We start from the raw sequence: 12,279 nt of genomic DNA on the forward strand, positions 1-12,279 counted from the left end.
CCTGCCCAAGGCAGGAGGTCAGAACTGCATGATCTTTAAGGTCCCTTCCAACCCTGATCATTCTGATTCTATGGTTGGATAAACAGGTGGCACTCAATTTCAGCTCTCATCCTCAGTAGTGTTCATGAAACAAATAGTATTTTGGCATTGTGATATTGAGTTTAATTAAGTGGCACAGCCTTTTTCCATTGGTTGTGTATTACTTCAATAGAAGGGTTAGGGCTGGTGCCTAAGGCTCCCATGTACTACTAAAAGATGCCAACAGTAGAAAACCAATTCCAACCACTTTCCAGTTGATGGTATTGACCATCTAAAGATCTGTTAGACTTGTTAGCTGCACTTAGGCTATGAGAAAAAATTCCATATCTGAACTTCAGGTCTCTAACACAGAAACCTTCAAGGCTTATAAAAAGACACATGACGAGAAAAGCCCTCAAATTTCAGGATCTGCATAAATGAAAGCAAAAGAGAACTGGAATGCTAAAACACCTCCACTTCCTAGCACAGCATCAGTTCAGCACTGCTGAACATAAACTTAAGTTTGAAATATGACAATTATTCAGTTTGTGATTTGCCTGCACTCCATTTCATTGCTTGAGAAGACACACCACAGCTTTATCAGTGGCAGAATACAGTTTGTCATAAATCAGCACTGAACAGGGAAAGCCACTGAATATTATTAACTGAGAAAATGGACAGTGAGAGCTGAAAAATCCTTGTTGAAAAGGAACTATTCAGATGACAGGATGTGCGTCATCTGTCAGGAGCTAAAAGCAGGGACTACAACTTCTGGTCCAAAAGATGCTGGGTTCTGTCTCACTTGAAAGAAAGAAACAAAAACAGGAAAAGCAGAATTCTGACAGAAGTTCCTATCTTTTTTGTATCATTTATTTGCATTTTTGTACCACATTACAAAAAAAATTGAATCCCAAATTAAATTCTGAAAATAATAAAAAATATTTTAGATAGAACAATGAGTTAAATACACAGATTTTGGAAAGTACATGGGAACAGAAGAGCATGAAGTAATTTTGACCAAAGCATCCATTAATGTCTAGTTTCAGTTCAACAGACTACATCATCTTCTGGTAAACTGAAATCAATTAAAAGCTAGAACCTGCAATTTGTAAAACAAATCAAAGACAGCAGAGACCTTGATTTCTGCCCTACACACTTTCTAACAAAAAACCCCAAAACCTTATTGTGATAAAAAGAAGTCTACATTTATCTTCTCATCATTTTTCTTCCATCTTTCCCCATATTTATGCAGGCAGTACAAAACTCAACTTCAGCATTTCCTGTCAACATTAAAACCTAAAATCCTGACAAGCACATGACAAAGTCTTGTGGTTGAAGATGCTATGTATTTAAATTTTCATGATATCACACTTTCCAAATGTTACAAGCACACAAATCCAACGTATGTTCTTACTGTTGCCAAAGAGCTTTCTAGAAAAAAAAAAAAACACCTACAAGATTTCCAGTTTTCATTGACCTATCTCTCATTTTCTGCACATATCTGAACTTTGCTCTTTTGGCCCCTGAAACTGAAACCTAGAAAAAATGTTGTTAAAGAATTTTATGGTAATCTCTCAATGTTTCCCAAGTAATATTTGCAAGCTATAGAGACTGATAATGAACTGCCATTCCCCTCTCAACTTTTACAGAATGTCTCTGCACTCCAAATAGACACGTAATTCATACTAAAAGTAAGTTCTTTTTAAACACATGCTTCTGTCATTACCTAAATGTTTCAGGTCTTATTGTTATTATAAAAGTAGCAAAGACTTCTGTATAGTTCACTTAATTATGCTTGTCCTTAGAAAAGGTGAATATCTTAAGACTTAATTCCATTTTTCTCTCCATACATCATATTGGAACACCTATCATTTCAAAAGTTATAATTTTCACATTATTTTTTAAAAACTGACACATCTCTTCTAAATTTTAGTAACTTCGTTCATTTTTCTTTTTAAGACACGTTTTAAATCCTTCTGTTTTGCATAAGTGGTGAATCACAAGGTGATACTCAGGCATAATGCTGAATTCCATGCCAATAGCCTATTATCTTCAGCTTTAGCACAATTATTGAAGTACTTAAAGATAAACAGTAGTAATATTTCCTAGATCACACAGAACTTGAGTACAAATCATAATTTCTCCTCCTTCAGGTTCACACATCTAGACAAGGAGTGTCAGACAGAGGGAAATACAACAATAATCCTGTAATATCCAATAATAATCCCGAATCCTGGGCAGCATCAAAAGCAGTGTGGCCAGCAGGTTGAAGGAGGTGATTCTCCCCCTCTACTCTGCTTTCATGAGACCCCACCCAAACTGCTGAGCACAGTTCCAGTGTCCTCAACATAAGGACACAAAAATGTTGGAGCAAATCCAGAGGAGAGCCACGAAGTTGGCAAGAGGACTGGAGCACCTCCCTTACAAAGACAGGCTGAGGAAGTTGGGGCTGTGGGTAGAAACCTCATTGTAACCTTACAGTTTTTGACAGGGCCTACTGGGAAGCCAGAGAGGGACTCTTCATCAGGAACTGCAGCAATAGGACACGGTGCAATAGGTACACATTGAAAGAGGTTAGATATTAGGGAGACACTATTTACAGTGAGGGTGGTTAGGCACTGGAACAGGCTGCCCAGGGAGGCTGTGGGTGCCCCAACCCTGGCAGTGTTCAAATCCAGGCTGGATGAGGCCTTGAGCAACTTGGTCTAGTGGGGAGGGACTAGATGATCCTTAAGGTCCATTCCAACCCCCTAACAATCTATGATAATAGGACACACTGCCAAAACTGGCAGGGCTGTGAGATGAAAGAACTAGCAAAGTCAAGCCCTGTGTTTTTCCTAAAAGAAACTCATACATCTACTAGTGACAGAGATTCAACTAACATATTAAAATACTCAAAACTTTTCTACCTAAATATTTAATATACAATTCCACTTGTGTTTTACCCTATTCAAAATAATTGTTTTAAACAACATCTGAGGCATCTCAATGCAGCAACATGACTTTTCTCCACCCCCATGGAACAGCTCCTCACATCTCCAAAGTCTAGAGCTCCAACAGAGCACTACCAAACTGTGTAAAATAATCACTTTCAGATAGTTTGATGGAAAGTTAATTTCTGCTATGACAGAATCATCTTTGAAGGAGGCTGTTGGGGTTTCTTTTGAATAGTGATTCACCTCAATTAATCACATAAATTTCTGATGATTAAGTGCATCATCTCCAGTGTGCATGTACACAGAGATCTTCCAGTACTCAAGACTCAGCAGTTAGAAACCTTGAGAAAATACAACAATCACAAATTTTAAGAGACACAACCCATCTGACACCTCATACAAAGATATCAGACCACTATAAACCTCATTAATTTCTAGTCCACCTGCAAGATGTTCTCTCAACACAGAACTGCAGATACTTACTTCCAGAAATACACTGAAACAAATTCCCTACCCAAGGGTGGGGTTCAAAGAATAAATGTGGCAGATGCCAAGCAATTTCTTTAACTGCACTACTGCAAGGCAATCTTATACAATGATAGGAAGGATTTCAAGAGAACCTGAAGGAAAGGGACAAAATTTGTTATCTTGTAACAAGGCAAAGAAACTTTGTTGTTCGGCAAATGACCTGCAAATAAGTATTTCAAAATATTCAAAATAACATAAAATAAAAATCTTTAATTGCAGCCACATAATTCCAAGAAGGCAATATTAGAAACTTAGTATGCAAATTCAGGCCAAGTTGCACTTTGTACCACAACTATATGTTTACACTGTTTGGATCCAACATTCCATTGTAAACTTACTTACTTTTGTATTACATTCTGTAAGCTGAGCATCATACCCAATTCACTTTTCATCTTTTCTCTGTTGACACGGCACTCGGCCAAATAGCGGAGAGCCTGAAAGAAAGAGGAGCACAGCAGATCAGCAACACATCCAGCACATCACCAGTCCTTTCTGTTAGTGCACATCTGCAAACAGTCACAGAGGCAGGTCTAGTAGGGAGAGAAAGAATTATCACCACTATGAACATTAAAAAATATTTTATTTTTATAAATACAGAGAAAGCACAGAGTATCTAATCTATGAGAATTCGAGAGACTAGGGTTTGCTAATACCAGCTGACAGCCTAAGGGACAATTTAACAGCTCTCTACAGCTATGCAAGAAGCCTTTACAAAGATGGTCGAGCCCAACTTTCCTCTACAGCAGCAGACAAGGGGGAACAGCCACAAATTGTAGCTTGGGAAGCTCAAATCAGGTATAATAAAATGCTTTTTTTCCTCTGAAGGTAGCACAACACCGGAACAGATGACCTAGTGGAACTGCAGAATGAACGAGACAAAGCTACAACTGACCTGATTGAGTGCTGGTGACAGTCCCAAATCAAACAGGAAACTGAAGTGAATGACTTCCAGAAGTCCCTTCCAGTAAACATTTATGTGACCTGAGATCTAAAGTAATTTTTATACATGATGTTTCCAGTATAATTTCCATCAATTTTGTGGGCTACCCCAGTACTAGAAATAGAAACCTCACCACTACCAAGTTCCTACTGCCCAGAAAAGGAGTTCTAAAAGATGTATAAGCTTTTGAAGACTTTTTTGCAACTTCATCATTCCATACAGGAATAAGAACACCAGCAGCAGCAAGCTTCTTACTTACTGTGACCTAAACTGGGAAATTACACTTATTCATTGCTCAAGGTTTTGTTTACTGGACTTTCAAGGTAGGCTCTTTGCACAATTTTACACTGTTGACCTCAGTTGGTAACTGCATATTCATATGATCCTCCTAACATAACACTCTTCCAATTAAAATGTCAGTCCTTCTTTTCATGAGACATCTCTCTATTGCTTGTGCTGAGAAAGTTTTCTTAGAAGGAGCCTCCAAAGGTGTTTTACTGATGTAGGTACAAGAACTGCACTTGAAAAATCCTGCAATACACAAATACAGTGATTTATAAAATGGGGTTTGTGACACAAAGTTTAGAAGCACACCAACTCTTTATATATAGCCATGTAGTAGCTACACTGCACAGTAACAGCTTTAAAAATAACAAGCTCCTTAATCCCCTCAGAAATAGAGGACTTATCAAAAGGGCTTGCTTTTTCCAAGTCATCCTCTGCACATATCAGGTAAAATTCTCAAGATTGTTTTACTGCCTTTCAAGAAACTCTGGTTGCTGTCTGGCATGGTAAGAACCTGAGATGTGATTTTTGTTATTTCCTGATGAGGACCAGTATCAATAGTTGCAGCTTATAAATGCTGTATATCCATTTATTATTGTACTTTTCAACTATGGGGAAATACCTAAATGATATCTCTCAAGTAACTTGCATGCTATGAAACCTATCCTTGCCAGTGTAACAAGTTTCTTATTTTTATTCTGGCAATTTAATAAGGGTGCAACTCAGCTGGACAAAGAAAAACCTATTCTCTTAACTGCTAACTTTTTGAGTCACAGCTCAAATAAATCATGAGTCCAACTTAACTGACCCAACTTTTCAACACTAGGAAGTTCCCATCCCTCCTGCCTTCCACAGGAGATACAAAGGTATCCCTTCAAAGAAGTGAGATCATTTACACTTATTAAATCCAGTATACTGAAAGCATAGGGGAAGCTATTGATATGAACTTTGGCTCAGCTTCTGTTCAGCTAAACACTTACCTGGGTTAGCTTTAAGGCTCACATAGGTGAGGTCATCAACTAAGTTCAACATAATGAACAGGACTACCTGCATAGTTTAACATAAAATACACTGCTGCCAGTCTTGATAAAAAGGCATCTTTGATGGTTTTGATGTGAAATTTTAAAGTAGTTCCTTAACTTCAGGGTCCTATTTCAAAAAATTTTAGTCCAAATTTCAGAGGGGAAAAAATAGCATTATCTGTGTTACTTCTGATTTTTTAAATTTATATAATTCAAAAATTCTAACATTTGAAGTATATCATAAAGAATTTCTGAAATCAAGACTAGAGAAAACCAGAAATAGAAATATACAGAACATACATATCAATTCTTCATACAAAAAACCCGCCCTCCCTGAACAGTTCTACAACACATCAAAAAAGTTAAATATGGAACTATTATGATTCATACAGATTACAGATTATTACAATTTCAAGTACAGGAATTTCTGAGCAGTACAAGAAGAAATTTAAACTCAGCGCTGCACATCCTTTTATTAGGTACACATTTAATGGAAGAGAATTACTTTTAACTACTCCCATTCAAATGGAAGCACTTTTTGACCAACAGGATGACTACAAAAACAAAAAGACTTTTCAGAATGGAAGAATATAAAACATGAAGGCTAAAAAGTTGTCAGCAAAGACATCTAAACCTTCAGATACTAAGCAGTTCAAGAACTCATTAACACAAGGAGTCTGAATAGCAGACCAGAACATGTATCCACAGTAAACTGATCATTTCTCATGGCAGCCACATCCTGGTCTCTAAATTCTGATTGTCAATCCACTCTAACTGTGGGTTATCACTCCATGGGACAACCCATCTGCCTCCCATCCTCACCCAAGGAGATTTCCCTTCAACAAAACTTGAATACTGTCAGGGGCTGTGGAACCACACTGCAAACTGGGTTAGTGCTCATCACTCTTGACAAAACCAGTTCTTTTATGCAGAACTAGTTTTTGTAACATGATCAAGAGACTGCAAATCCCAAGCAGGCAGGGAGAATACACAGCCCAACATAACAAAGGAAGGAAAAAGACAGTGGGACAGTTCTTCCAAACAAGAACTCCTTTTAAGACCACAGCCTAAGGAAACTACACTGGGAAGAAAATCAATGCAACACGTTTCCAAGGACAGTAAACTCAAATCTACGTCCTCCTACTGAAGAAAACTACAGTGTGCCAAATGCTATGGCAAGGCTAGCCTAAAAAACAATTAGCAGGACACAAGTTTCCTTATGGGACCCCCCCCCCCCCATACACAAAAGAATCAGTCACTAAAGTAATTTCAAGAAGTCCACTAATATCCACTATGAGAGCAACACAAATGAAAACCAAAGAATTATGGCACAGATAGGTCCCAGTGATACAAAGAATAATGTACACCTGCCATGTACACATGTAAAAGCCAGAGCTCTTTGCTCTTTCATATTCTTTACAATTAAATAATGACATAATTGAAAAAAAAAGGAGCACCACATAAACTTCAGTAACTTAAAATCTTAGAATTCCAATCCAACTCTTAAAATTATTAAATTCTGACTTTTGTTTCTTCCATTTCTAAGCAAGAAATACATTTTTAAGCTAATATTACAATTCAGGATAAGAAATCAGGACTTCAGCATTTATGATTTAGAATTTGAAGAAACAGGCAAAAGCTGGAACCAATTGTATTAGATACTGATAGGTTTTGGGTTGGTTTGTTTGTTTTTAATACCATGAGGCTGTTCAAATGCTGGAAGAGTGTACCAGAGAAGTTATAGAATCTTCATCCTTCAAGGTGTTGAAGACCAAGTGAACACAACCATGAGTTGTGATCTGAGTGCACCTAATTTGGGCATGGGATTGGACTACGTTGCCTTGGCAGGTTGTTTCTAACCTAAGTTATCCTATGACTGGATTTTGATTTTTATAAAGTCAATATCAAGTCACTGTCCATATTTACCAAACTCTATGGCTTCATCTTAAAAAAGAGATTTAAGGGTCCTTACCTCCCTCCATACAAAAAGTGAAATAGCTGTATTAGGGAAAAAATGCAAAGTAAATTATTATCTTTTAAAAAAATTCCCTGGAACAATGTGTCATGTTTGAAATACATGCTTAAAAAAAAAAAAACAACACATGTAATGAATATCAACATAATATAAAACCAGGCATTATTTTTCACATTTTCACTTGTTTAAACAGTTTCATTTGTAAATTGCTTGTTTAAACGACTTACTGAACGAAGTTTAAAAATTCCCTACCAACATGGAAATTTATCTTCAGAATACTTACTAGTAAAGCTGAATGAACAACCTGAGGGTTGGGATGGTCCAAAAAGAGAATGAGACCTGGCAGGCATCCTTGATCCTGAACAATGGCCCGTCTGTTCAACGGATCAGCTGCTAGATCTCGGAGCTGATTAACCACAGACAGTGCATCAGGCTCCTCACTCATAGCAGAATTCATCTTTTCTGCACCATTCATACAAAATACCTGCTGGGAAAAAAAATTATTACTACTATCACAACATTTATCATCAATTAAAACAGAGGCAAAAAAAGCACAAAGGCAATGATTTGCTCTAAAGAAAAAGGTAAAAAAAGCCAAGGACCAGAATTCATGGAAGGTGGATGGAATTGATAAGGATCTGGGTCCTGAAATTTATAAACTGGAAATCTAAACTTCCTATGCAGAGAACAGATATATTTGGATAACAAGGTTTTTATTTGTTTCCTGTATGTCATTTCAGACTAGTCAATCTTTATGGGAGTATGATGTGTTAGTTTTTTTCTCCTTACATTAGTGAAAAATGTTTTCAATAAATCCAGTTTTCTCACAAGCCACCCTAGAAGTCCATAAACATACTTCTGTGCAAGGGTGCAAAACCAAAGTATTTTCAGAGCAGCTTTGGCAATCAAAGAATTTTACAAAAAATGAACCGCAAAAGTCAACAAAATATTAACAGTGCATCAAGAACAGCGAACATTAAACTTTATTCTTCATCCATGTATCAAATAACTAATGCAATGCCATACATTCAAAGGCAGAAAGGGCTTTGGAGGCTGGGTTTGAGCTGTTTTTTCTCCTTTTCACAAGAATCCCTCGATAAAAAGACAGCAAGCAGGTCACGCCTTGCTGCAGTCGAAGTCCAAACCACCAGATCAATTTCAAAGGAGACACGTGTTAGTGTGAGAGTATCAGATTGCAAAGTTGTTTAATAATAGCTACTTAACAGGCAACAAAAGCATAAGTTTGCTCAAAGAAAATGCTAAAATCTTGGTGCAAAAAAAAAAGTTTCTTTGTGCCTCAGAAACTCCTAAATGCTATCTGTAGTCCTGGTTATTGCCACTACCACCTCAGCCAAGTAACTTAAGGCATAAAAGTGGGAGTGAATGCATATTGTTAATTTGTTAAATCACTCACTGTCCCCCAGAATAAAGAACAAATACAATTTTTAAGCCATCACATTCTTTTAACATTATTTGCCAACATTAAATAGTTTTTCTTCACTGAAGGTTGGCCCCTGAGGAACATAAATTTATCACACTCATCAAAAACAATGCACCTAAACATACATTTAGATTATGATAATTTCTGAAATTTTCACAGGGAAAAATGCTGTTAACCTCGAAGTCAATGTTTCTCACTTCAGGAGAGTGCTAGAGTGAAAAGTACAGGCCAATGATTAGTCTCCAGACTATTTCTCTGGACTACCAGAAATAAAAAAGATATCAACTGGGAGATACAGTAGCTCAACCAATAAAAGTTTGTGTTTCCAAAGGAAAAAATTCTAATATAAAAAAACAAAACAAAACAAAACCACCAAACAAAGCCAAAGCAGCTCTGTTGAGTATTATTAACTATTTTCCATAGTACACAAAGGAACTTATTATTCAAGACTTAGAAATCAAGTCAGGAGCGGAGCTGATGCTAATCAAAGTCTCTGACTTCCAAGTCTGTGTCCCAAGCACCATATCATTCGTATTCCTGATCACCTTTTGCCTTTTTCCTTCTAACCCTCTGAAAAACCCACCCACAAAACCAGGTTTTACCCCCACCTATTCCATTAGGCTACACTCATCTGAAGGGAGCTACAAGAAAGATGGAGAGGGACATTTTACAAAGGCATATAGTGATGGGACAAGGGGCAATATCTTTAGCTGAAAGGGGGCAGGTTGGGATTAAATATTGGAATAAATTGCTGTAAGGGTGGTGAGGCACTGCAACAGGCTGCCCAGAGAAGTTGTGGTTGTCCCATCCCTGGAAGTGCTCACGGCCAGCTTGGATGGAGCTCTGAGCAAGCTCCTTGAGTGGAAGATGCCCTTGCTCAGGGTAGGGGGTTAGAACCAGATGCTCTTCCAGGGCTCTTCCAACCCAAACTATTACGTGATTCTGTTATCCTCAGACCCTTCTCCATCTCTCCTAAGCCCCAACTCCGGAGACAACTCTGAAATCCTCAGCCTTCTCCATGACCTGCAACAATCAATTCCACCAAAACTCACGCCGTCGCCCACTTCCCGGAGTTTTTTAATTAAAAAAATAGGCGGTCTTAAAAGTTATAATAAGGTATCTATAATTCAGGAGCGTGGCAGAGCAGTGAGCCAGATGCCTGCTCCTGTCTCCTCTCGTAGCTTTGAGACCAAAGCCTGACCCAGGCACCACAGCCCTGTCTGTCTGTCGCTCTCCCCCCGCTTTGTGCTCTCGCCGGGGCGGCCCTGGCCAGGAACCCGCACAGCTCCGCCGCCAGCCCTCCGCAGGCGCCCGAGGCCTCAGCCCGCCGGGGACCAGGCCCCGGGACTCCGCTCGCAGGCCCCGCGGTCGGCGGAGCCCCAGCCCCGCAGGCACCGGGCAGCGGGAGCTCCGGGATGGATCCGGCAGCAGGGGGGATCTCGGCCGCACACGCCGCCCCCTCACGGCCCTTCCCGGCGCGGCCTGTCCCCCTCCCCGGCAGGGCCGTACCGTCGCAGAAGCCGTCCCCGGGCGGACTCGCAGCTCAGCTCCGCGCCCCCATGTCCCTCGGGGCGGGGCGGCCTGCGGCGAGCGGAGCACGGGAAGAGGCTCGGGAGGAACCGCGGGCTGAGCACCGGAACGAGAGCGCCAGAACCACCCACCGGAGCCCGCTCTGACCCCGCACCGCGCCACACCGCGCGGCGCGATTGGCGCCTACCGAGGGCGGGCCCCCGCCAATCGAGGAGCTCTTTGTTCCTGGGCGGGGCGCGGGGCAGGCCGGGAGGTGTAGTCCGAGGCTTTGTCCATTTGTTTTAGATTTTTTTTTTGCAGGCCATTGTTTTTGGATTTTTTTTTTGTGAAACACGCTCCTCGCGCACGGTTACCACGAGAAGCTGGATTTACTGCTCAAATAAAGTGTACCGTGTATTGTAAAACAATGTAGTGTGAACCACACCTGATGCTGTAGGGACAGAGGATGCCCATCTCCTGCTTTGAAACCCGAAATGGGTATTCCCCATACCACGAGATACCGAAATTAGATTTAGTTTCATATCGAATCAAGGCATGGTTAAGGCTGACAAAACCTCTAAAAGCACCAGGTGCTGCATATTGATCCTTTATGATGGCTTGGGTCCACATAAAGGCAAAGCTCTTCTGTTTCCTCGTTCCTCCACATGACCCTCACACCTTATTTTAAAGTGCTTGAGGTAAAGTTCTCAGTAGTTTCTAAAGCTGAAAACACCCGCTAAGTAATGCTTAAACCAATTCAGCCCGAAGAAACTCTGAGCTCCCCTTTATCACGCCTCTGCCCCACAGCGATCCCGACTTTCCGCCCGATTCCACAGGGGTCCCGGCCCTCCTTTCCACAAGGTTTTATGGGACACAGCCAGCCCAGGAGCCACCGGCGGTGCCGCAGCCGACAGCCGCACCTCAGGGAGCCGCAGGCCGCCGGCAGCCGCGGCCGAGGGTGCGGAGCAGCCACAGCAGCCCCGCAGGCCCCACACGAGGCAAACACGGTAGCGCTGCCCCGGCGGTGACAGGGCAGGGCCGCTGCCCTTCCCCATCGCCTCAGAATGAGGGAATCAGCGAGGCTGGAAAGGACCTGTGAGGCCATCGAGTCCGACCTGTGGCCGAGCACCACCCTGTCACCTGGACCGGGGCACTGAGTGCCACATCCAGCCTTTCTTCAACACCTCTGGGCACGGTGACTCCACTGCCTCCAAGGGCAGCCCATAGCACCATTTAATAACCCGTTTTGTGAACAAATTCCTCCTGACGTCCAATCTGAACCTCCCCCGGCACAGCCTGAAGCCGTGTCCTTTATCCCGTTCGCTAATTGCGTGAGGGATGAGACCTACCCACATAGGGCAGCCTGAGCCTCGCCCGGCACAGCCTGAAGCCATGTCCTTTATCCCGTTCGCTAATTGCCAGGGGACGAGATCAACCCCCACAGGGCAGCCTGAACCTCCCCCGGCACAGCCTGAAGCCGTGTCTTCTACCCTGTTCACTGGCTGCCGGGGGGACGAGACCAGCCCCCACGAGGCAGCGGGACCAAGAGCATCCGGCCTGGCTGAGCTCCCGGTGTCCCGCCCCTATTGGCGGGTCCCGCTCACGTGACCGCGCAGGGGGCGGGG

At 41.7% G+C, this 12,279-nt stretch overlaps 1 protein-coding gene across 3 annotated transcripts in view; it reads right to left on the reverse strand.

Annotated features, from left to right (window-relative positions):
- The window catches only part of ARMC1 (armadillo repeat containing 1), a 35,231-nt gene extending 23,058 nt beyond the window's left edge, over nucleotides 1–12,173 (reverse strand). Inside the window, exons 1-3 of one of the 3 annotated variants that reach the window (XM_059473303.1) lie at nucleotides 12,004–12,173; nucleotides 7,988–8,188; nucleotides 3,825–3,916 (exon numbers count right to left, since the gene is read on the reverse strand). In XM_059473303.1, coding sequence (XP_059329286.1) covers nucleotides 3,825–3,916; nucleotides 7,988–8,188; nucleotides 12,004–12,048 — 338 coding nt within the window. In that variant the 5' untranslated portion in view covers nucleotides 12,049–12,173. Of the gene's footprint in view, nucleotides 1–3,824; nucleotides 3,917–7,987; nucleotides 8,192–10,654; nucleotides 10,854–12,003 lie in introns of those variants that run through there. The other 2 variants (XM_059473292.1, XM_059473311.1) reach the window with 2 other exon arrangements.
- Nucleotides 12,174–12,279: the final 106 nt, after the last annotated feature.

This window comes from Ammospiza nelsoni, chromosome 1 (genome assembly GCF_027579445.1).
Source record: "Ammospiza nelsoni isolate bAmmNel1 chromosome 1, bAmmNel1.pri, whole genome shotgun sequence".
NCBI lineage: Eukaryota > Metazoa > Chordata > Aves > Passeriformes > Passerellidae > Ammospiza > Ammospiza nelsoni.